The sequence below is a fragment of the Electrophorus electricus genome, chromosome 15 (genome assembly GCF_013358815.1).
Source record: "Electrophorus electricus isolate fEleEle1 chromosome 15, fEleEle1.pri, whole genome shotgun sequence".
Lineage (NCBI taxonomy): Eukaryota > Metazoa > Chordata > Actinopteri > Gymnotiformes > Gymnotidae > Electrophorus > Electrophorus electricus.
This window is the reverse complement of record NC_049549.1, coordinates 15,221,661-15,248,087: the sequence shown is the minus strand read 5'-3', so window position 1 is coordinate 15,248,087 and position 26,427 is coordinate 15,221,661. Positions and strand designations below refer to the sequence as shown.

At 44.1% G+C, this 26,427-nt stretch overlaps 1 protein-coding gene across 1 annotated transcript in view; it reads right to left on the bottom strand.

The window, feature by feature from the left end:
- plekhg2 (pleckstrin homology domain containing, family G (with RhoGef domain) member 2) overlaps positions 1-18,230 on the bottom strand; it is a 35,628-nt gene extending 17,398 nt beyond the window's left edge. The window contains 4 exon segments of the mRNA XM_026997666.2: positions 747-847; positions 6,435-6,838; positions 10,433-10,511; positions 17,600-18,230. Coding sequence (XP_026853467.2) covers positions 747-847; positions 6,435-6,838; positions 10,433-10,511; positions 17,600-17,626 — 611 coding nt within the window. The 5' untranslated portion in view covers positions 17,627-18,230.
- Between the last annotated feature and the right edge of the window lie 8,197 nt (positions 18,231-26,427).

Here is a 26,427-nt window from a genome sequence, read left to right as displayed (position 1 = left end):
TCATCATGAGCACAGAGAAGTAAGTGTTAAAACACAGAGAAGGAAGGGTGAAAACACAGCCCATAGTGGGAGAGCTCCACGTGCCCCCCCAATTCATCCACCCAACTGCAGCCTAATTCACGTCATCATTGGGGACTGGTGCCAGAAAACAGCTGACAAACAGCCTTTGTGCCGGAGGCTTCAGCAACTCCCAGTGATGACGAAAATAAAAGGCCAAAAAAAAGAGTGTGGAAAATTGTTTAGTCAACGAAGATACATACTGAGCACTGTTTGATCATCTGTAACCATTGTAAAGGAATCAGAGAAGATCATACCCAACAAAATACGGAAGGCCTTTGTATTAAAAAAGGCCCATAGAAACCATTTCATGCTGCTTGTTTGAACTCAGGGTACGATAAACCATGTGTTTTCCTCCGTGCTTGTAAAAAAAGAAAGAAAAAAGAAAAAAAGTCATTCCTGGGATTCAGAAAACGGCCATGTAGTGTAGTAGTAATGGAGACTAAGAGCAAGGGTGTGCTGGAAAAGATCAAACATAAGCTACTCCCCCTCCGGGCTGCAGCCTGGACACTGTCCTCTTCTCAAGGATCGTCCAGGACCTGGGCCAGCCATTGTGTCTGAGGCACATTAAACAGATAGTGCCGCCACACAGGCAGTTACCTCCAAACACATGATCTTTGAAAAAGACCTGGCTGCCATACACAGAGGAGAGGAGAGCAGAGGATGAAGCTGAACTTAGGAACTCTCACCTGTTGAACTCATAGATGTCCTCTATGTTGCAGAAAAGGATGCTGACCTCTGTGGGTTTGAGTGGCAGGTCTCCACAATCAATGATGCACCCCAGATAGTCCTAAGGCAGACGAGAGAGAGAGGAAGAATACTAATATGAAACTAGAGTTTAAAAATTAGCTGTAGAAAAACTGTTTAATGTACTTTGGCAGAAAAGGTCATCAACTGTTAGACATTACATCTGCTATTGTCTTTATTTAGTTTCTTGTTATCATATTCCCATTATAAACAATTTTGCATAAATCAGTTGTACATGTAGTCTGTTGTCTGAAAAAACAACAGGATGGTTACAGATAATCCCTCCAAAGCAAGATGGCCCTTTCACCTCCAAAGGTCTGACAAAACTAAGCATCGCCATAATTTAATTTCCACTGCAAAACCTGAGCCGCTAAAATCATCCATGTAAACAAGCCGAGCAGCCCAAAAAAAGCATACGATTAGTGTGGTGGTAAGAGGGCCTCCCTCTTACAATGTTTATATTTTCCTTCTCTGCACTCTTACGCCTCTGACCTGGGTCATAAAGGCATGAGCAAGTCTCATGAGAAAATGGATCTTCTCTTTCGTCGCTAACCATCTCTGTGAGCTCACTGAAAGCACACGCATCAGAAGACATCACCGCAGGATGACTATGTGGTAATCAACCAATGGAATGTGCCACTGGGGTATAGAATTCTATCAGGTCTTCTCTGATGGAAAAACTGGAATTTGGAAACTGGAATTGTGCTTTTGCAAAGCATCGCTGTGTTGTGAGCTAACACTTAATGCCAAAAGATTTAGAGGGGGTGCATTTCACCTCTCAAAGCATTGTGCTAAATTTTAATAATGTTTCCATGACCCAGTTGCTTTATTGACTTAATGAGAAACACAGGCGTTGAAATTAAAGTGTTCAATGCCATCTATAAACTTCCAACTGACTGATCTACTAACTGTTCCATGATACAGCCTTTTCTTTATGGTAGAGGGTAGTATATTACCCAGCAGGGAAGAGTAGTGTAAGAAAAGCCTCTTGTTGCCTCTTGTTGCCTGTCCACCATACCTCTTCCCTAGGAGAGGTATTTTCATTCACTCAGTCCCACTGTTGAAATGTGTGAGTCACACTTCAATCTCATCAACATTAGCTAGCTAGCAAGGCGTGAGCGGTGCCAGGAACATTCTGGGGATGCGCATGCATCTGTTGCATTATTTCACAAATGAGCACAGCATCACAGTGAGATGGCTGTAGAGCAAAGAGGTATGTTAGCTGGAGATGGACTGCTTCATGTGGATACATAGGCTTAGTTTTGGGGGATAATTCTTGCTCACACTACTCATGTAATCTGTTAGATTGGGTGTTTCGAGCAGTGTCCCCCTCCACCCTCCACCCCAAAAACCTACGCTACTATGTGGATGCATGTCATTGTTTGAAATATTACTGCAATAGCTTAAGTTAAATTAAGGAATGTGAGAATTAGCAGGAATGTGTTTGTAGATCTATTGGCTGTTATGTTGTTAACTTCCATGAATGCATGCTCTGTGCTTTGCTTAAGGTATCTATTTAGGCACATTTCAGTGTTGCTCTCTTAAACTGCAAACAGTGACACCAGGGATACATATGTCTCTGTTGTTTTTTCCCCACAAACTAGCCAACATTTTCACTCATGCACCCCTGTACGAGGGGTCCTGTACGAGGGGTCCTGTATGAGGGGTCCTGTACGAGGGGTCTTGTACGAGGGGTCTTGCTGCACCTGTGCAGTAACTAACTAGATATCTAGTTAAGTTACTGGTACATACAAAGTAGTTAGTAGTGAAGACAGCAGTAAACTGCTTGTTGTCTGTGAGATGTAATCATTGTTCTTCCGCTAATCATATAATTAAGCAAGTAGTTACAGGGTTGTATTACATCCAATGACTATATTCACATTAGCTGGTAGCTTTGTTAGAGATTAGATCAGATCAGATTAGATCAGATTAGATCAGATTAGATCAGATTAGATCAGATTAGATTAGATTAGATTAGATTAGATTAGATTAGAGTAGGTTTAGGTCAACATACTAACATGTTGGTGGTAAATATTATTATTTTAATGTGTTCTGGTTGGCCCGTTGTGAGATAATAAAATACAAAGTCACCTTTAGCAAGTCAACAGGCAACAGTTATCTTATTTTCTCTCAAGCAAGATTAGAATAATTTTATATGAGTGATTACCTTCACATTGCTAAAATGTGTATAAACATGAAACAATATTCAACATTTACATTCTTAACATTTACTGTTGGCTGTGTCTATAGCTGAAAATAGTAAAACTACAAAGTGGATTAATATTTTTAAACTCTATGACAGCAGATTATCTTGAAAGAGAACAGGCCTCTTGAAACCAAAGAATTTTTCTCAGAAGGAAGACACAGAAGACCCATCAGATTTTGTAGATTTCCAAACATTGCAATTGTAATATTATTGACAACTGAATAACAGATTCTCTGGTACTGTGTGCTGCTGGGATAGGATCCTGCCTCACAGGAGCTTGGATTAAGTCTGTGAATTGGATTAACTCTGTTTAGAAGATGAATAAACAAATTAAAGATCCTGTGAACTGGATGGCCAGTCCAGCAAAACTAGGCTTGCATAGTTGTTTTGTTGTCTTAAGTTATCCTCTGGGCAAGGAAATAAATAAACAGAAGTAAAACAAACACACCTATCCTTAAATCCAGATGTCTCAGGTCAGGTGAAATGATAAGGATTTACAATATCTGTAACAGAAGGGCTGGAAAATAGAACTCCTTCGCAGGAAAGAAAATGTGGTCCAGCGATCCTGATCTTACTGGCCCTGTTAAGATCTCTGAGGAGAAGTGAACCTGAACATCAAACCTGTCCATCAAATCTAAAACATTCTTAGTCTTATTTTTATTGTCTCAGACATAACTGTTGTTATCCAGATAAAGAATAATATTTAATGTTTTAAATGTTTCTCATTTTTGGAATGTCTGTTAAATGGGTAAAATGGCAATCATCTATTAGAATGGAGAACAGTTAGTCTACTCCCATGCAATACTTTAGTTTGGCTGACACTGCTAATCAGTAGTAGCCCTCAGAACTTTATCATTGTCTGTTTAGCCTCATTAACCCCTAATTGAGCAGATTTTAGTGTAAACAAACGTCATCTGATAACTCTGCACCCCTCTGACAAATCTTCCGAACTGTGACGGACTGGAAAAATGTAAAGTGCCAGGGCTCCTGATACAATCTGCCCTGAGCAAACAGGGGCTTCGCAACTGGCAGAAAAAAATGGGCCACCAGGAAAAATAAAATGAACTTAAAAAAGGCCCCAGACTAGACGGTTACAAGAAATAGCTACAAACAAACAAGCATTCCAGACAGAATGGTGGAGACTTGGGAGGGGTGGGGGTTCTCTCCACTCTCCCAGTCTCTCCATTACATTCCTCCAAAACAGGCAGGCTCTCCTGCCCCGTGTCTGGTTCCAGAGCCACTGGGGTGTCAGTGAAGGCAAACAGACCGAGGTGGGGCAAAAGGAGATGGAAAACAAGGGGCCTGGCGCATTCATCACCTCCTGAAGGCGAGACGAAGCTGGCCACTGTAATTAGACAGATTTACAGTCCGCCTGCAAGCCAGGAAGACTTTCCCCCTGATGGAGGCCTGCTCGGGAGCCGGCAGGGACGAGAGCGGGACATCACGGTGAGTCAGGAGAAAGGCAAGAGGACGAGACGGAGAGACACCAGACAAATGACCCTGGAGTTATGACAGACGTGGGAGAGCAAGAGAGAGATGAAGTATGGTGAATGTGCACAGGAGGGTCGCTCGCGAGCCAGACAGAGTGAAGAACAAGTTTAAAAATTGAATAAGTAGTAAAGAAAGAGAGAATGGAAAGAAGGGAATAAGAAAGGAGGAAAAACAAAAGCTACAAAGCGGGGATTTTTGAGAGGAAAGTGGACAAAGGAAAGAGAAAAGCAGCGCGAGGCAGAGGGAGGGAACGACAATGCGGGAGTTGCACGCACTCTCTGAGCCTTTGTCTGAGAAACTAGGTCAGCATTTGGAGGAGAAGAAGTGTGTCCCTCTCTCGTGAGCCGGCCCCCTCTACATGTGCCTCAGAATGGGGGTTACAGCCAAGCAACCCCCCCCCACAAACCCACCCCCAAATTTCCTGTCCTATTTGGCTGGGATACTGCTTAAAGGAAAGGGGGGCTTCACTCAGTCTGCTCTCCTAAATGTTCCCCAATGCTCATACAGACATGCACACACTCACATGAGGAATATGAATTCACTCACTAATGAACGAAATACTCATATTAAGCACACAAATTTGCACACAGGAAAGTTCATCCTTTATTCAACCACGTCTGACAGCATTGTGCACTGGGCTTTCAATCAAAACCAGACGGTAGTAACTTACTAGAAGCCCAGCCAGCAATCAGACGTCATTCCTGCAAATCACAGAGTCAGCACTCTGTCACTGAAATCGCCATCCATCAAACTATGGCCCATTTTGGTTCAAGATGATAAAACTACAGTGTACACACTCTTTCAGCACCCACTTTATGACCATCTGAAAGCATCTCTCCACTGGGCAGTATGCCTTCTCTTTTTATTGGATCTTATAGAGGTCGACTTCAAAAGGCCCATCAGCAATAAGGAAATGTGATACATTTCGGGCATTCCTCGATCAGTCTGCGCATGCGCACCCCCCCCCCCCCCCCCCCACACACACACACACACATTACTCTCAAGACTGCTCTCCTGGTCTGCATGACGGAAACCTGGTAATGGTCAGCATGAGTAACATTTCTGCTATTTTAAAAGCTCGTGTAAAAGTCTTGCTCTTCAGTTTAGGCTCTGCTGAAAAAAGACCTCACCATTAAAACAGGACATGCCCACCTGGCTGGGCCTCTGAGCCCCCATCACTGTAATATCATCCTAAATGAAGTGAAGCTCTTAGATTGAGTGAGCTGCACATTTTGCTTGCCCGTACAGAGACCCAATGACCCACAGAGGTCAGTGGTTTGGAGGTCAGCGACTCATGGAATATGAAAACATGCTGGGAGTCCCTACAAAGGACCTCTTATACTGTTCAGTGACATCTGATTTCTGTGTGTGTGTGTGTGTGTGTGTGTGTGTGTGTGTGTGTGTGTGTGGTGTGTGTGTGCGTGTGTGTGAAAGATACGAACAACAGCCTCCTCATTGTCTCAGGTTGGTGGACCCTGGTGAGAAACAGTGCAGACGTGCTTTTGAAGTGACAGATTAAATATACTGTTGCTTTTATCTGCTGCCATGGCCTCTGCTGCTCCACCTGAGAGTGTGATGGATGGCACAACAGAATGTCACAGTGATGGCCGTTGGCCTGGGGGTGGGAGAGGGCAGTTAGCGAGTGGGGGGGGGGGCAGCTATGCCTCTCTATCAACTGCATGGCTCATATTATTATATCTGATGTAAAAATGATACCAGTAGCGCAGAGAAAAAGGCCTTTGTTTGGGTTGGGATTTTTTTATCTTGATAGGAACACCCCAGGCATGGACAGCTTGGATAGGGTGTTTATAAAAGTCAACCAAAGACATCTGTTTTTGTAGAAGTGGCTAGATATGAGCTGAATAATTGGTGCACTTCAAAGCATTCACCAAAGGAATGAAGGTGTGAATGAGGCGTTGTAGCGAAACCCTACCTCCACTATGCTCTTCAGGTCCCTCACGTAGGCCTGCTCTGTCTCAACGATCTCCAGCTCAACCCTCTCCAGGCGGGAGAGCTTTGGCAGAGGGGTGGCGGCCCCGGGTTCTGCGCCCACCCCAGGCAGCAGGGACAGCGGCGTGAGGTCCAGGCTGATGTCGGAGCCGTTGCGCTGGGGAGAAGGGTCCGCGGTCACCGCGCTGTAGGGAAGCGAGGAAGAAGAGGAGGAGTGGGCGTCTTGCAGCGAGGCGGAGGAGGCGGACGAGCTGAGGCTGGCTCCCCGGTCGCTATCGGAGCACACGGTGTTGACGGAGGTGCAGCTCCCGCGTGAGGCACCGCCTGAGGAGGCCATCCGACTCACAATCCCGCTCAGAGAGGAGACAGAGGAGGGACGCTTAGCAGCTGCAGGCCCGGAGAGAGAGAGAGAGAGAGAGAGAGAGAGAGAGAGAGAAACCCAACCACAGAAAAAAAGACAGAGTGAGAGAGGATAAAATAAAGAGAAAGGAAGTTTTTTTTAAGACTAATGAATAGCTATTATTTTTTTCTAAAGCTTTATTATACACTACAGTTGTCAATGATGCTTTATAAACATTTCCTCTAGCTGACTGTCAGGAAATAGCAAACCCTCAAAAAGGTGTGACTGAATAAAATTATGATGCACTTATTCACAGCAGAAACCCACAGAGTCAGTCCATCAACTGAGCAGATTTGCACAGAAATGCAAAAATTGTGCACATTAAAAAGACAGGAAATACAAACTTCCTGTGCTCAGATTCTTGGATGACCAAGCATGCAAACACACGACTCATTCAAACAGAACACTTCCTGTCAGCCTGTGCATCTAAGGCAGACAAGCGTGCTCCAGCTGAATAGGTTCTGTAAACCTGCGTCAACAAAGCCGTCAGCACGAGCGAAAACAGACCACCACCGAGCAAAAGATGGCTATTGTTTAGAGAGTGAATGTAGGGCAATGGCTCCTGCAGTGGGGGTGCGTTTACAGGGCAGTGGCCAGCAAAGCTGAACAATCCCCCATTTCCTTTGACATAACAGGGCGGTGCACTCAACTGTTACACGGCACACCCACCCACTGGCCAAGTCTGCCTCACACACACCAAGTACTCCCTCTGTCCATTACCTGGACCACTCACAAACAACCCCCCCACCACCACCACCACCACACACACACACACACACACACCCTCCTTGCTCCGAAGCATTGAAAGCACTTCGGCAATATCAATTGTCCGAACTTGATTTAAGCGCCCTTGTAAAGCGCTTGGAAGCAACTGTTTATATTTCGCTGGCTGTTTCCCAAGGTCAACAGTGATATGGTGGCAGCCTCACATGAAAAGATGAAAAGAAGGGAGAAAAAGAAGAAAGAGAAAGCACAGATCAGTGATTGCCATACTGCTCCGATTCTTATCAGCTCAGCTCAACCTCACTTTCAGCTGTGTCGAGGAAAAAAGCGAGCAGGATTAAACTTGGCTTGCTTCAAAGCCGAGGTTAAACCCACGGGAGTCAAGGAAAATGCACTAAGCGTGACGGTGTAAACCTAATGCATCCTCTGGAATACAGACAAACATTTTACGCTCTAAAGGAATATTCAGGCATGCCATAAAAAAGGTTTGATATGCTTCAGATATTGTTCAAGCAACTTCTGTAAGAATTCATCATTGCTACTCTAAAAAGAGAGCAAAAGGGATTTTCCTTCTTTCATAACTCCGTATCATGAGATGGAAACTGCATTTCATCACTATAATCATAAATTTGTTGAAAAGTACTGAAATTAGATGCTGGATCGAATCCAAGAATTCCCATGTTATAAATATTCTTGTCTTAATGATATAGGCTTCTTTCAAAATAATGTAACATGAAAACTCATATTACTGAATGCCATAATTCATATCAGCTGCATGTTCATAATGTTCTCCTTAAATGACCAAAAACTACTTCAAAACATACGACTACCTAAACTACTTTTATTATATATGACCATAGATCTACTTTTCAGACAGTTTCAACCAAGCACAGGACAGTAGGGCCATGAGCAAAATTTAGAGCAATCTGAAGCCTCATAAATGAATGTTTCCTACACTTACACCAGCCATCCCAAATCTAGCCACCTCAGAGAAGGGCAGTAATTATATATTTGACCTGCTTTCTGGTGTTATACATCCATTTCCAAAAGAACCCAAAGCTAACCCAGGCAGAAGTACCTACCTGAACTGTAGTGGGCTAAATCACCATGCAGACTCACAGAGTTCAATTCCAACAGAGGCCCATTACATCCAGTTAACTGATAGCTGAGTCCTGAATATTGCTGAACTACAAACCGGTTAAAAAGGAAGACTGCTCAGCAACTAAGCATCGTAAGCAAACCTCCCAATTAAAATGGATTATTTCCCTTCTGCCAATAGTGAAAAACACCCGTGTTACCAATAGGCATGCCTTCCGCAGCCCTGCTGCAGTGGAAATGGTTTATCTGAGATGACTGAAATAGAAAGAGAGGCTCTTTTCTCTTCCACACCCTTTCTTCCTGCCTTAACGCATGCTAGTGTGCAGCCTTGCAAAACCAGAAATAAACATTTTACAAAAGCTGTATGCTTCCCAAAACAATGACTACTGAGCTGACAAAGATTTAAAAAATTAAAAATATTAAAATATCCACCTGCATTTTTACAGTTAAGAAAGTCGTGTCAGCAGTTTCCTTTAGTGAAAATTTCTTTTAAGGACAGCTTGATAAAAAGACACATTCAGGATCTAACTAAAAGCCAAGTATTTACAAATTTGCTATTTGTACTACAGTAGGACTAAGAAAGGACATAAAGTGAGGATGAGTTTAACAGTCAACACCTACTGAAGCACCTACTGTTGTTTTCTCTTTATAACGGTGTGCCAAGACCCATAAGGTTCTACTTCCTCTGATCACACAATGCACAGATGTAGAGCCGCACCTGCCTGTGAGGATGTGGTCAACCCAGGTACTGTTTTCTACTAAAAGCATTCAGTGCACTTCACCAGCCAAATATGCACTAACAAAAAGGATGTTGATCTAAACACTGAGATATGATCAATACAATATAGTTAATGTATTCTTTTCACTGAGATCAAGAAATAACCTATTACGGGTCATTAGATATGTGGTTTCAGAGTCCATTAACAATATTATCATATTGGAAACTTGCAATTCTGAAAAAGCACTGTAAAAGAATGTCCTGGGGCAGAATGATGTGTTTCAAGTTGTGGCCATGTCTTCTAAACCACCAGTGCAGAAATAAAACCAGTTACTTTCCAGTAAACAAATTTAAGAAATTAATTGTGGGTTCACAGTTGGGTTCTGCCAATAGACGTTTATGGTACTTTACATAAAGAGGCTAATGGGAAGCAACTGTACAATTTTCATGTCAGCAGTCTGTAGGCGACGCACAAAGTGTGCAGATCCATCCAAACAGATTAGACTGGGGAGGTTACATGTTTAGGGGGAATATCTTCACACCTATAGCATTACTAATTGAATCAAAGGCGCTTCCCCACATCTTGTTAACTAAGCCCATAACAAGAGGTGACCAACCAACCAATTGTCAGAGCTTCCCGAACATTTTTCAGATTGCTTCCCATGATAATGTAAGCAAGTATTCTTTGCAAAGCATGACAAACTGAAACTAAAATTAACAACAGTGCTCATATGCATGTCAAGGCTCCGTATTTAGTGTAAAACCTCACAAATGTAATTATTTCATTTCTAATGAGCATGCTCGGCTCTGAAGGGAGATATAGATTTCTTATTTCACACATTCTTTTATTTGCAGATATGAGCATACTGATCAATCGCTGTGTGAACTTCCACTGGGAATCCTCTGCAGTGTAAAGCAATTTAAACATCATTAAATGTGTTTTTTCTATCGTTCAACCCTTGAATTAAGTGCGCTGTTTGCATGAACCCTGGGGATGATGGTTTCTGTGGTGTTTTGGAGCCCGCAGCCCCTGATAGCTGACCTTGGTTGCTGAGCTTCTTCTGATGGTCCCGGCTGGCCCCCTCCGGCATGGTGTGATTATGGCCACAGGAAGTAGAAACCTGCAAAAGATGGACATTCCTTTCAGAATTAGGTACCTTCATTCCACCCCATTAAAATAGAATCTGACTCTACCGCAATCTGACTATATAGGAAAAAAGTAAGGTTTAAAAATGATTTTAGAGTTGTGTTTTTGTGAAAACAGTCTGTGCAGAAAGAAAAGTTCCCCTCTCAGCAGTGAAGCGGATGGACTCTCAGCAGTGAAGCTGTCAACACACAGGTGTGCAGGGGCATACAAGTGCTCGCAAATGGAGCAGAACTGACAGCCATTCCATGACCATCAAAACTAAACGAAACAAAGAGCAGCCTAACACGTCAACGTGGCACAATCTTATTCTGCAATCACTCCCTTTGATTTTAGACAAAACTAATCTAGCGCCAAGCCTGCCTTCCATTGCTTTCCCTAGCCTAGCAGAGGAGAACTTTGGGCAAAGAGCACTGTGGAGAGATGAAAAAGTGTTCTGGGCAGAAGCAATTTAAGAACTGAAAGCCAAGTTGTTTGAGGAAGAGGAGAAGAGGTTATAGCCTTGTAGAGGCTTTATTATCTCTCTGTCTGGCCCTTAAAACAGGAGAAAGCTGAACATATGTAATTGTTGGCCTGGACACAAGAATGTGCTCTTATTTTTGCCTGAGCAGTGTGTTTGCATGTGTCCTGTCAGCACGATAGGCACCGGCAACATCAACAAAAAGAAATCCACTACAAGGGGCTGGACTTGGTTTGTGGTGTTACAATAGAATCTGTCCCCCCCATGACAGCTAGCCTCATCTTCTGTTCCACCTGTGCCTCCCAGAGAACGTCAGCAGCAGGGGGATTCCACTTCACGGTGACTCAGTTGAAACTCTCAGGCCGCTCTCCCCGTAACCTCATCTTTGATTTATGAGTGTCAGTGAGGAGCTGTGGACTAGCTCATGTCCTGTACACCAGGAGAGACGCACGGGTGTGGATGTAAGACTCCAGCTTGCGAGGCACTTCTGTTCGCCTTCATGCTTTCACTGCAGCTAAGCCTGTTGGGCCAAGCGGAATGATCTGTTTTGGCTTTCTCGCAACCCGAACAAATTAAAAATGAGACTGGCGTGATGCCACTGACTGTCTCTCGAAGCGTTTCTCACCACAATCCCCTATTCCTTGTACAGAGCCATTTCAGTGTTGCCTCATTAAAAGGCATACTCGTTTTCCTGTAACTGCGACCATGAAGGCTTCAGCCTACTGTGAGACAGTGTGGTTAAGCCTCATGGATACTTCTTTGCTCCAGAGCTTGTTTGCCAAATTCCAGAAATGTAATTGTGGTAAGATATTAACTGTGCTTCCCACTCTGGACTTTCTAATAGTGGATAAGGGAGGGAAAGGGTTGGTTGGGGGGTATTTGAGGCCAAATGAAAAATGGGCCAACATCTGGTCAGTTGACCCAGTGGTTACTGTAAGACTAACACCACATTGTCTCTCTTAATGTAGAGCAGCCCGCCCTCAATGTTGAGGTGCAAGCTCAGAGCAGCCCAGCATGCTCCACAAGCAAAACAGTGTCATGATGAAAATGCTCCAGGGGAGGCCCCTTTTCCCACCCTGTTAATTTTAGGGCTCCAAGGCTCCCCGGTGCATCCACACCCCACCCCCCCAGCCCCTGCTCCTCACCCCGGCAGAGTGAGAGAGACGAGAACAGACCTGCTATGATAGAAGCCTGCTATGCAAGAGCACAGCTGTGTGAGAGTGGTGTGTATGTGTGTGTGGGTGTGCGTGTGTGTGTGTGTGTGTGTGTGTGTGTGTGTGTGTGTGTGTGTGTGTGTGCTAGGTATGAGTGTGGGTGTGTGGAGTGTGTGTGGATGAGAGAGAGAGAGAGAGAGAGAGAGAGAGAGAGAGAGAGAGAGAGAGATGAGAGAGAGAGAGAGAGAGAGTTTGGAGGGGAAGCAGGGTTTTTTCCTTGTGTGTGTGGAGGAGGTACAGAACAACTCCAGGGTTAAAATCCTGTGCATGAGAGGGACCTCTGTTTTGTTTATCTTAAGAATAACTGAGTGCATACAGCTCAGCCTAATATGGTACAGCTGTCTCCTGACATTGTCATACAGAATGTCATCCAGTATGGAGACAGCACACATACTGTACAGTAATCTAACTGTGATGTCATTACAATGTAGCCAGCAAAATGATGCAATTTGGTACATGGTAGCTTGTGGTTTTACTAAAGAATGAAAGAATATTAAAACACACTGCTTGTGATGAAAATCTGTGAGCCACTTACCAGAATATGAATTTACACTGCCATGAGCTTTCTAGAGTGCTACTGTAAACAGCGGTATGTGTTCAGTACATCTGAGTGCAGACTCCCCCCTCACACATTCTCACACTCACATACACACCAGCTTCACACTGCAAGCATTGTCCCTTTGTGTGTGTGTGTGTGTGTGTGTGCATGTGTGTGTGTGTAAAGAACATGATTATTACTTTGATGTTCAGCCAGCTCGCCTGATCTCCAGTGGGGAAGCCACCAACGATGGTTCCCGAACATAAACTAAACAGTGAAGCCACAGCAGAAGACCAGTGTGGCGGGGCAAGCACCAGCCTGGCTCCACCATTGTCCAGTCGCACACAGAGCGGGCAGCATCATTGTTCCTTTTCAATTTGACCTTCACATTTCCCATTAAGCTCTATCCCCCATCCTCACAACCCCCGCCCCTAACACACACACACACACACACACACACAAACAGACACACACACCATCATTCATTGGTCCACATTCATCAGACTCTTCAGCCTCCTCCTTATTCTGTCCAACAGATAAAGGCCTCTTTTGTGTCATGGGCTGACAACAATGGAAACTGCTTCATTGGAATGGACACCTACATCCACCCAAAGAGGCAGGGGCATGAAGTCCCCTAGAGTGAGCAGGGCGGGGCAGGGCGGGGCAGGGCAGGGCAGAGCGTTTTGGGGTGGGGCTTGGCGGGGAAGGGTGGGGCAGGGGTTTGGGACGTAAGCTCTCGAGGCCACTTGGCATGAGTCCACCTCGAACACCAGCTGTGGAGACCATCAAACACCAGTCATGGAGAGAATTCTGTAAAGTTTGCTTGGTAGGCTTCACACACTCTGGTCCATTACAGAATACCTGATCTTAATCTTGTTCTAGATAAGATGTCATACTGTGTTAAATGGTCGAAGGAAACTTTTCAACATTAATATCCTGACTTGTAAATAATGTTTTTTCTTGCTAATACTGACCCTAACTTGCAACAGATGTGGGCTATGTCATTTAACGCACTTATTACCAGAGAACACACCCATACCGCAGCTAAAGTGTCTGGTGCAGTAGCTCCTCCATGTCATCCTCTCCACCCAGAAGTTATCTCCTCATGTGTATGACAGATGAGCTCTGGCACAAAAACATGCTCCGTCTCCAAGCAAACTGAGACGTGTATGAGACGAACATCTGCTGAACACTTCATGAATGATGAGATATGCATATTCTCACACTCAGCCACATCCTAAACTTGCCGTCGCAGACGCAAGACTTTTGGACCACACTTTGTGGCATGTCACGGTGAGCACTCACGAGTGAAAACACATGCACCAGTAAACTGTTAATCTGTTAAATGTAAAAAATAAAATCAACATGAGGTACATATGGGGGGGGGGGGGGTTTAATTGGCCATTGTGGAAAGAATTGTGGGGCATTTTTTGACAACCCAAGGTAAGATAGGGAAGTCATCCTCCTGATGATAAGAGGCTCTGGGGGACAAGTCCAAGGGGGAGGCATTTACTCATGCCACACTCATCCGTGACAGAACGTAATCTGATGCAGCAGCGGCCACTACACCGGAGGGCCTGAGGTGAGGAGACCAAGCAGTCTGACTAGGAAAGCTGCAATATCCAAACTCTCCCCAGGTGCTATAAATATGTCATCAGCTGTACAAAAGAATGGAACTTTTTAAAGAAAAGTTGGGGATGGCGGGATCTTTTACCAGGGAAATTCCCTTTGTCTCTCGGCATGTGACTAATTATAGCTGGTGAGCTGCACACCAACTCAGAGATCAGAGTGAACCAGAGTGAGTATCTGTATGTGCAGTGAAAGGAGCCTGAGTAGAATACACTTTGATCAGTCCATCATGGATGGGCGGTACTTCACTGGAAGTTCAGGACCAATAAAAAAAACAAAAGGAAACACTCTATCATGCACAGTGACTGGAGCCCAGGAAGACACAGCTACAAAAGGCGAGTGATTGAGAAGCTGTGATAAAGGGATGAAAGGAAAAGAAAGTACTGAACAGGATAGGAAAGGTAGAATGGATGACTCTGACAATGTAAAGGCAAGAAGCACTTGGAGGAAAGGTTGCAGGAAGGAGCCCAGAGCAGCCAGATGGCTGAGATTTGAATCCTGACATAACAGGGCACTGCAGGGCAGTTGTGAGTGTGTCAGAGTGAGAACAGGGCGGGGGGTAGCCGAGGATGACTCATGGAAGACGGAGTGTGGTTGTTTTTTTTTAGTCAGCAGGCACGGACACTCGTGATCAGTCGCTTTTCGTACAGTTGCGTTTGCAGAGACACAAACCCAGCCAGGTGAGTGAGTAAGTAAATGATGGCTGTCCCTCCAACCGTCACTTCCTTCCAAAACCACAGTCTGAGCCACCTTTCAAGCTGGGCCAACTCCTCTCTCCTCCGCAGGCCGCTAACGTGCCGCGGGTTCGGCTGGGGCGCCGTGGGACAGAACTGAGCGTGAAAGTGAGGCTCCCGGCTGGCGGGGGAATGAGCTCGGGGTCAAGGCTGAAGGACGTACAAAGGTCAAAGGGAGACAGGAAGCTGTCTGTCTGTGGTTGCATTAAACTGTCTCTGTCAAAACACTCACTTGGACCCATGCCAGAAGCACACATCACTGATCTGTTTGTTTTCATCTGGAACAGGACATGGGGAATATCGAGTAGCTGTAGTTTATGGGGCAATGTAAAACTTGACGTCCACAGACAGAAAGCCATAGTGGGGTGTTTACAAATCAAACCTTGCCCGAACGGTGCAAGGGGGTGGGATTTGCATACTTCAACTGCAGTAAACAAAAAAGGACTTCAGGGTGAAATTACAGTCATTTTCTAACATTTGTATGTGAAGATTGTTTAGCTTTTTCTAAAATAGCTTTCCAAAAGACCACATCTTGCTCCAGGTACTGCCAAATTTGTAAATAATTCACAAATAAATAAGCATGGTTCTTTTGGAAACAGTCAAGCTGTTGTTTCAATATCACCTTCCTGCTGTTTGGTGGTGCCTGTTCAGCCCCTGCACATTACAAGCCTGTATACATTTAGGACACACATCCTCAGCATTCTCAAAGTCTGGACTCATTTCACATTGTAGAACCTAATCACCTTCCTGACTTGTGTGTTGTGGGCAGCAGTACAGATGCATATATTCAGTGCTGATGCCAATGTACCCAGTGCAGGGACTTAGGAAGTTGCTCGAGCCATGTTTCTCTATCTGGGACTCAGCAAAGGCATCTGGAATTAGACCTATTGCCCTCTTCCTGCTCAAGAGATGGGAGCACTCTCCTGAATGGGAACAAAGCCCAGGAGCCCTCAGATGGCAGAGGTGGATGGGATGCCAGTTCTCAAAGCAAACATGGATCCTAGCATGGAACCTTCAAATTCCACACTCCAGACACCCAAGGGGGGTTGCCAAACTTCCTGTCTCTCAGGTCAGAATGCACAGGCAATTCTGAGCCCCATTCTTCTCTGCCATCAACACTCAATGGCTAAACAATACCCTTCCCAAAGACTCCCTAGGCTGAGATTTAGGACAGGGATTTTTTTTTTCCTGTGATACGCATCAGTTTTCAAAAGACTAGTTGTCGCTTGGAAAAAAACAGAATCTTAAAGGGGAATGATTCCATGTTTGCAAAGATCAGGCGCAATGTTTTGCTAGGACGGGGATATTAGCAGGCTCACCAGACTAGAATCTGGGACTATCATGTTCCTGCCAAGGTCTACATACATGTGTCCAGCAGGTTCCACGGTATGTTTCAACATTAAAATAAACTGCAGCCTGGCTGCCCATCCAACAAGCAGCACTTGACTGTCTCGCCACATATAAAATCTACAGGGTATGTATCTAAGGTATAGCACAGGTAGATAAACACCAACTATGACATTGTAATGGAACTATGGATAAGAATCTTACTTTTGTCTAGTTGTGAAAAATGGTCTAGTCAGATTAATTATTTCATATTTGTTCAGAATTTCTCAGAGCGGATTAAATCACAGGCCTGTGGCGTTTGCAGACTTCAGGCTATAATGCATGACATCCCTGGCATGACAGCTAATAAAACAACACATTTCAGCCTGGAGTAATGGGCGGCTGAATGGAGACCAGACGGGACCCATTGCGATGTTTTATTTGTCCATCCTGAATAGTCGGAATTCCAGTTGCTAAAGAAAATAATGTTGGTTTAGCGCTCGGGGAGGGGGGGGGGGGGGGGCGATGGTCCGAGGAGCTGGAGAGACGGACAGGACTCGGCGCACGCTTTTCATTTGTCTAACAGCGGATCTGATGCCCAGTTTTCCACAACTCTGGAGTGAAATGTTTTACAGCACTGTGAGCTATAAGTCTGTGGTAATAAATCAGATCGGAGAAGAATGTGATGTGGCATAAACAGTGGAATGCATGCACAGGATATACTTCATTTCACTTCTGGATACCATAATAGTGAACAATATACGCTCAGCACGCCGGTTAATGTATCACATAAGATGGCGTCTAGGGAGATCATTTGAATTTATCCATCTGCTGCAAAATAGTCAAATGAACTGCTTTACCGATGACAGGATACACTGTGTATACAATGCAACGAGATTTATTCGCTTAATATAAGTACAACTCTTATTAATAGCGGTAAGAGAGGTAAGAATGCGTAACAGTTTACCTTTCTCTTTAAGCTTGTTCTCGGGTTTCCTTTTCGCTCTTCAGCAGAGTTAACAACCAGGAGATGAAAAGATGACTAACTAAAGTGATGAGGATGACACTTATTCACGGACCATGGATATGTTGTTTTTTTGTTAAGTATTTGTCAGCTTCATTTAAATGGCCCTAGTCTAAGTTAATGTTAAAGTTCTCACCTACCTTCACAGGTGTGCGAACTGGAGTCATCAAAAGGTGCAGAAGTCAGTCTCTTTCCAATCGTGATATCTCCCTTGCTTAAAAAGGTTTGCTTCGTCCGTCGTTTAAATAATTTCTCCAGCTAGTGCGCATTGGTGAATATCTGTGCGTTACATCTGCGCTGAGAAGAATGTGTTGTGGGCGTTTTGTCCCACGTACATGAACGTCCTGAATTACTGCCGATATTCCACTGTCTTCAACTCCTAATGATCGTCTTTAAGGTCGTGCTATGAGGTATCGTTCGCTTCGGATTACTGTTCTCGAATGACTGAATGACCATATACGACTAACGGTCACACGTCACTCAAACGTTCACTGAAGGAGAAAAGTTCCTTATGAATAAAATGAGGATGAACATTTGCTAACAGTTCGGGGTTTTTTCCCCAAAAACCTACGGAGTATTAATCAATAATTGGAAAATAAAAAACAAACAAAAAAAACAGGCTGAATATGTTTTGTTCTTCATTCATCGTTTCACCCGGTCGTATTAATTTGTTCTTATAACGAGTTATTTGTGAATTTTCAAGACACAAATTCTGAGTTAAAAAAAACAATACTTACAGGCACATCTGGACCAATGTAAATGAATGCAGAGCTACCCAGTCAATTCTGTGACATGCGCCTTAAGGTAAACGGCGACCAGAACTGGAGAGAGAAAATATTGGCGTGTCCCCTGTAGCTTCGGACTCCTTTAACTTCCTGAACGAGTTAACTCCTTTGCTCCTGCTTGTAATTTGCTCTTGGGAGTGAAACAACTCTGGGAATAACTCAACTGTTATTATGACTAATGAAAGTAGTTATCGTAGATAACCGAGTGCCTCAGTACGCAGTGGCTATTTACCTAAGAATGTGCTTTGCGCTTTTTTAATCACCTATCAAATCAGCCTGAAAAGACATAAACTATGTTTTCAGATATAGCTAAATGGTTTTCACTTACAAAAACATTTAGGCTATGTAACGACCAGTGTCAAAAGTAAACGCTATCAGAAATTACTTAGACATGAATTGTAGGCCATGTAAAATAACTACATAACGCATCATGTCTCTGTTAATTCAGTTCTCAGGACTGTCCAGTCCATACATTTATAGTCTGAGTCAGAAGAGTTCAGACAAACGGCAGACGATGAGACCATCCGAGCAGATGTTCAGGTACCATTAACTGACTAAAGAAATTAAAGGAAGATTGTTTGCGTCATGCACTGACTGTTCAGAAATTTTAGTTAAAGGTTTCTGGTCTCAGACTTTACTAATAGAAATATAAATGATGAATTCACTTCAAAACACAATTTTTAGGCTCAGTAAGAAATACTGGATAAATTATACTGTTATACCAACATGTACCTCCTACTACCTTATGTTTCACAGTCTCTGGTATTTCACATTGATTAATGTGAAACATACACACACACACACACAGAAGTAATCTTCACATAGAAACAAGAGTGAAAGGAGGGGTCAAGGGACATTCTTAGCACATATTTAACGTCTACACAAACAAGCAGGCAGCTTTTAGGAGCTGCACAGTCAGGGTCATGAACTTCCACAGGGCGCTGGGGGCAGAGCTCAATGCAAAGAATACTTCGCCTCCAGCTGTACATGAACAGTTTTTGGTTAAAAAAAGGAACTGAACTCAAATGTTCTGAAATAATCTCTGTGGTCACAGGTCCAAATATAGCGTGACTAATCACTTCTATTATACCAAGGTACCACTGTTATTATAAAGACTCTGTTTCATTTAAATTTTAATTTAGAAAATTCCCATGGATAAAGCTTCTTGGAGTATGTTTCTGTAATACAATTGGAATTTGTCTCAACACAAGGCCTCATATCATCACGATCATTATTTTTGCAGACATTTATTTTATTGTACTGTCAAGACTATTTTTTACCCATTTAGCTTATTTTAAGTTATATATTCCATCAAACAGCATTTTGTATCAGGGATGTAAAAGTAGTTACAGGTCCCAATACACATTTGGTGTTATGTTTCATAGGTAAAGCTGAGGGAGAAAAAAAAACTATCCAGTGTTATGTGCCAAGGAGTTCACTCTCAAATGGGAGGCTCTAGTGTGCTTTAGAGAACCTTTCCAAAGAGCAGCTCAAAACAACAGTCACTGTAGTTAAAGTAATTTTGCACATCAGACAAAGAAGGCCAAACAGTAGTTGAATTCTGTTCTCTGTCAGTCTGATGACGGCCTGAGCAGTGGTGAACTGCTGGGGCTAGGGGATGGTGAATAGATTTCGGAAGACTCGGGCCGGGAGAAATGGAGAGATGGGGTGCTTGCGGAAGCTTTTTCCATGCCTCCCTTCTGCGTTCTTGGAAGGACATGCAAATCCCCCTCCACCACCACCACCAGCACCCAGTTCCAGAGCCTATCATCATCCAACTACAAAACGACCTGGAGAGGCAGTTGAGTAGGGAGCTGTTTCTGTCAGACACCCCATGCTGCACGCGAGCCACACTTGCTGCAGTTCGGCAGAACCGCAGCTCCCAGCCGGAACGGGAGAGAGGTGGGGGGTAGACTCATGGAGAAAGCCCACAGTTTTGGCCATGCTCTTGGACACACATGTCCCAGCAGCCCAGATACACCAAGAGTGAGTTTGCCCCAGTGCCCCCCACTATCCTTGCAATTCCATGGGCCAACGGAGGGCTGCATGCTGGAAGGCATGCAGAGCAGCCGCAGACTCAGGTTACTCTTATTACGGATGCCTGGTCACTGGCGCCAATCTGGAGCCGTTAAACAGCCTGAAACCCCATCATGTGGCAGCGACTGGCAACAGCCATCTCACAGCTGCCTCCAGGAGGCTGCTGTCAGCTGCCCCGTCCTGGCTACCCTGGCTCCATGCTCAGACTTCAGCGCGGGTGACCAAATGCTGTTCGGATACTGCTGATCCAAAAGCATGCAAGACCAAGCAGCGACATCACTGAGAATAAAGCTGAATGCAGTTTTCAGGGTATGTCAGGGTGGGAGAAAATTGGGAGCACACTTTGAAACTGAAGGCTGTCTGGAATGGCTTGTGATTCATATAGGAAGTGGGAGAGAAGGAATACACACACGGAGTTGCCGGTGGCGACCAATTACAAGCCACTGCAGGAGGTCCTCATTTTGAGGTTTCGAAGTCCTTATTTTGAAGTTTAGGAACCACCATTTTAGACCTTGTACCTATATAATCTGCCTGTGTTATGTTTGTCGGTAGATCAGAGGTGACGCCAGAAAGCTGCAGCTGTTCAAGCAACGTTACTCAACACCGCGTGGAAGCCAGAAATGATCAGAATCCATCAGAGAAGACTTTTGTATGGGAACACACTTTCCATTGTCATTATTCATCAGAGGTTATGTTTGCTTGCTAATAATTAGTCCTGATGCCAAGAAAAGATCATTATATTTGGACAGCAGAACCTTTGAACCACTAATTACCATTATGATTACCATATCCAGCACCACACTAGTGCCAACACACATTGTATAAAAAGTAGGATTTTGAAGTTTTTGACTTTTAGGGATTTGCAGGTGCAGGACATCATCTTAAAAATACCATCGGGTGGGATTTTTAGTGGCAAAGTGTTTCCTTGGAAGTAGAGCCATTAGTGTCTCTAGTGGCCATTAGTGTCTCTAGTGGCTTTCTAGAAATATTAGTCCACACCAGTGATGTAAAACTATGGTCATGGAGGACCAGAGCAAAGTGTGATGATTTCACTGTAGCACTGGCGTTTGACAGCCTTGTCCAAAACATGTCCTTTACTATTGTCCTTCCATTCCACCCAGACACCTCTGGAAGTCACTCCACTATGAATCTTTTTTATTGTAGTGCCAGAGTCTCACAAAAAAAGTCTCTCACAAAAAAAAGTCTTTATATGAGAATATACCTTTTAGAATAAGAAAGCAAACAAAAATAAGGTAGCACGATCTGGATTTGATCAAAAACATCTCATATTCAGTCAGTCCAACACTGTGATGCAAATCACATAAATCACTTGTAGTGTCAACAAACTTCTACTATTACTAGTTGTCAACTTGGTCTAATGTTGAAGGAAATGAGTTCTGACTATTCAAACCAAAAGAACGCCAGACTCGCCAGCCAGTTCTTTATTTGATAGCCCAGCTGCTCTTTTCCCCTGTTATTTATATAAAGCTTGAGATAGAAATCCATATTTTTTAAATTTCATATCCTCTAGCCTCTTCAAAATGTTTATGATCGGAAGAAGGAGCAGTCAGGAGGCCTGCCGAGACCAATGTTATGTGCTGGGAAGCCACGCGGCACCAGGGTGAACCTTTCATTTTTGTGTTCAGTGACCAAATAACCAGCAGGAAACAGCCAGAGCCTATGGGACAGTAAACAGAGGGCTTGCATCCTGTTTCTGTCCGTCGCTGGGCTGGAGGTAGCACCCTGAAAGCATGGCTGTCTTCCCATGATCACGGTGGAGCCCAAGGCTTTGTGAAACCCAGCGCCTGGCCCTCCACCTGTTTCTAGGGTAGCAGGGAACTGGGGTGGGGTCCAGCAGCTTGGCATCTGTTGCCACAGCTGGGGGCTGTAACTTTGTTTGAGTCCATGCAGTTTCTGCCCTTGTAAATGAATGCATGAAACAGAGCAGCTGTGGAAGGGAAAAGTCTGGACAAATGCATGCCAGTTTAACACATAAAAGTGTTAATGCGCCACCTCGCTCTGAACATAAAGAAAGTAAAGAGAAGGTAAAGAGGATCACCTTCTACTCTGGAAAAAACGTGGAATGGACCTTCAGCAGGGGATAGAATTTCTCTGATTAGTTCTAATCAACATCCCTGTACTGCCTACAGTTTGTTTGTAAGGGTGAACAAAGGAGATCTGCAGGAGTGCTGGTCACCACAAGGAAAACAGAGTCCTTCTAAAGGCTCAGATGCACTCTCGTGTCCTAACTGTGGCTCAACCCAACCCCCCGCCAACAAGAGCTCCCACACCCCTACGCAGCTCCTACACTCGCCTACACTCTCTTACACTGTCCAGCAGCAGAAGTTTGCATGCCTGCGGAGAATCATGGTCTTGAGCCAATTCAGATGTTACCATGATCAGCAAAAGACAGATCCTTTATAAGACATTAGTTATGTGAGTGACTCCATGTCTGGAATGTTCTGTGGCAAGGATGCTCAACATATGATGTCACATCCTCAGAGTGGCAGTGGAGAATGGTGAAACGAGACAGAAAAGGAGACACAATAAAGGGAGAGCAGATAGAGTTAAAGGAGAGGAGCGATCGCTTTGCATTGTTTGTTTGGAGAAGTGTTGTTTATTGGGTCAAGTTGGCCTACAAATCCAATAAGAATGCGAACTAATTTTCTCAAACTCAGTCTTCTCCAAGTCACAGATGATCTTTCCCTCTTGGCTTCAGAGCTTTTTGCAAATAAGGCAAACATCATAATGGATAACATATTGCCTCTCAAGCTCTTTCTTTCTTTCTTTCTTTCTTTCTTTCTTTCTTTCTTTCTTTCTTTCTCTCTCTCTCTCTCTCTCTCTCTCTCTCTCTCGGTCTCTCACACCCACACACACAAACACACACACCAACACAAACACACACACACACACATGTTCACAACATCCACTCTAAGTATAGAAGAATTAGATGGCTAATTCCATAGCCACTAATCCAACCCAGTAGGCCCAACGTAGTGTGGGATATAGCTGTATAAAAAATCTTCTCTGTGTTCATCACCCAACTTCCTGCTAGGGATAATGAAAAAGTGAGAAAGTACATGGTCCTACTGCTTTTCTTCACTAATAAGTCCCTCTAGTGTGTCACGCAAGTGTATTTGTGAAGGTAAATATTTTATTTGGTGCACAATATGAATATGTAGCCAGTTTAAAGTTGCATTCATCTTAAAATGCTTGCAGTACTTTCAGGCCAGTAGCTTTAAATAAATGTAAATAAATTATAGATGTGTGTCATTATGATATCAATCCATTTGAAAAATTAAAATTAGGTACATATTTAGCAAAAACTAGTATTTACTTACTGGATTGTGACCAGCAGTGAATCAAATTAATATGCCACAGGAGAACCACAATCACCAAACATGGTAATGAGTGCTGAAATTATTTACCTTCAGCTGAGAGCATTCCAGCTGGGACTATCGCTAGGCACGCACTGTTTCCCACGTCACAGTCAGTCGTGCAAAGTTTCCAAATGAAACAAAAGCACAAATGACTGACCTGATGGGTAGGGTGCAGAATCCAAAGCAGCCTCATACGCACTACTGCTGCCGTTCAAAGTGTACAAACAAGCGTAATAGTGGAGTTGTGAAGGCTCAATTTCAAGTCACTGTGGTCACAATCTAACAGCAGTGAAAAAGCGCAGGCTTCCTAGCCTCCGGGAAGCCTGGAGAATTCGTCCATGGCAAACGCACAGCAGAGCTTATAATCAGCGCTGGTAAATTACAGAGCACCCTACACCTCTGCATGAAAGGGTGGCACGAATAGCCTGGCAAGAAACCAAGCACATATCAGATGGTAATGGTGCTTATCAGCTCTGACTGCACTGTTATGTAACAAATCGATTCACAGTTCCCTTAAGAATGAATAATGAGAAAACATGGTTCCATTCTTTTACTCAGCTGATGTACATCCTTTTTTTCCCAACTCCAAATGCTATTTACATTTTTGAATCAGCACCAAACATTCTTTCCTTCTGATTATATCTTGCAAAAATACAATGGGGCGTTATTTTATGTGGAGGGGGCACAAAGAAGCGAGAGGAGGGAGTGAGAGAGAGAGAGAGAGAGAGAGAGAGAGAGAGAGAGAAAGAGAGAGAGAGAGAGAGAGAGAGAGAGAGAGAGAGAGAGAGACAGGGAGGGAGAGAGAGGGCAATGACCTTAAACAACTTTCCCCATTTCTGACTCTGACAGCACACAGGCCTCTCCCCTTAATGCAGAGGTGCTTGTTTTAGAATGGCAGCAACCCATAATTTGTAGTATGTCATAAATACTCTTAATTGTTCATAAAGTCTGCCACACACATGCTTGCTCATTCCCATCCACAGTTCACCTGGTGGATGCCCTGGGCCTGAAACTTTACAAAAGACTCATCGGTGAAAGCCCTGCTGCACATGACAGATGTGGTCTGGAAGCATTTAGCAGACAGTTCTTTTTACACTGGCTGTGTATCAGGCAAGACAACCATGAGGATTTCACAAGTTATACTTTTGGGTGCATGTGTATTTATCTGTTCTCTTAGTTTAAAAAATCCCAAGGTACACTGCCAAATTTTAGCATTAAAAATACTGCATAGATCAAATAAGGGTTGATTACCAATCAGCATTGAGGCTGTCCCACCTAATACTAGAGTGTTTTAGCCCATTACTGTGACATCTAGATAAATTAAGTACAATCCTAATTATTTCAATCACTGACTTTAGTTTGCCAGAACTTGGCTACAGATTCAAGGCAGTTAGAACATCAGGAAGGTAGATCAGAAAATCCAAGCCACTTTATTCAAATTTCTCTTATCGTGTTTGAACTGTTCCATCTCCCTCACTAGGAATATAAGGTCTAAGTCACTTGCATCTGAATCTTTGACAAGCCTCAGTTTGGCTCCAGAGAGAGATTTCTGGAGTAATGATGGTGTGTGTGTGTCAGTTAGATTGAGGAGCAGGACAAGGCAGTAACCTAACGTTCTTCTATTATCTGAACCATGTTCCATTCTAAGGCATTTCTTGCACTTGAGGTTGTGCTTTAACTAAACACAACCGCTCTGACCCTGATGCTGTCCTCCTCCTCGTTTGCCTTTTTCAGTGCCGACTGTCCCTCCAAAATGCCACCAGCCTTCCCATTTATAGGCACGGAGCCTGGTGATGTGAAGTCCGGAATTATGAGAAGGGCTAGTAGTGGGGAAGCAGGGAAGAGGGAGGTCGATCAGTGTCGTGGGAACTGGGAGCTGAGTCTGGATTGCAAAGCTTCACCCTCCAGAGGATTCACAACTGCTTTCAATTTTAGACGGGGGTCACTCAAATTACAGTCCCCCTTCCACCAAGATCCCCCCCCCCCCCGCCCCCCGCCCCTACTCACACACACACACACACACACACACAGTATCACTCCATCCCCCACCCACATAACTGTGATCAGACACAGCCCACTCCATGTGCTGGGGACACAAAGCCATGACATCATCCTCGGCATGAGCGTAGCATGCCCCCCCACGCCCCCGCACGTGCACTCTTTTGACTTCCCCCCTCTATTTTCAAACTCTCTCATTTAACACAACCTCTTCTCCCCTTCTTCCCACTGTCCTCTGGACGTTATTATCATATGAGCATCTACTCCATTATTTTCTCTGCTTCTGCCCTCTGCTTTAAATCATTGGGGTCAGTGCGCTGTCTGCCCACTTACACCATCCCACCACGCCCCCAGATCTAGGAAGGCGCTGACGGTGCAGAGAGAACTTTAGTGCAAATGACAAATCAGAGGAAGCGAAACACTCACTCCATTTAGTGCAGCAACACAGATGGTATCTGTGAACGGAAGAGGCACGTCTTCTGTAGGTCAGGACATATTAGGGTGGGTGTACTAGAAGGAAACAAAAAAATTGTTGAAATAGACAGCAAAATGATTACTTTCTAGGATTACGCTTAGACATGTGAATTAAACTATATGATTGTTCCATAAACCCTTTGGTGTATATTTGGTATTTTCATACAGCTACTTTTAAATTTTCTGTCACAGATATACATGTGGGTAAGGGGCATGACAGCTGGGTCTCACTGCAGCTAAGCAGGGAGTTATGGGAGATGGGTGTCATACTACAGTGTCATAGTTACACTTGTA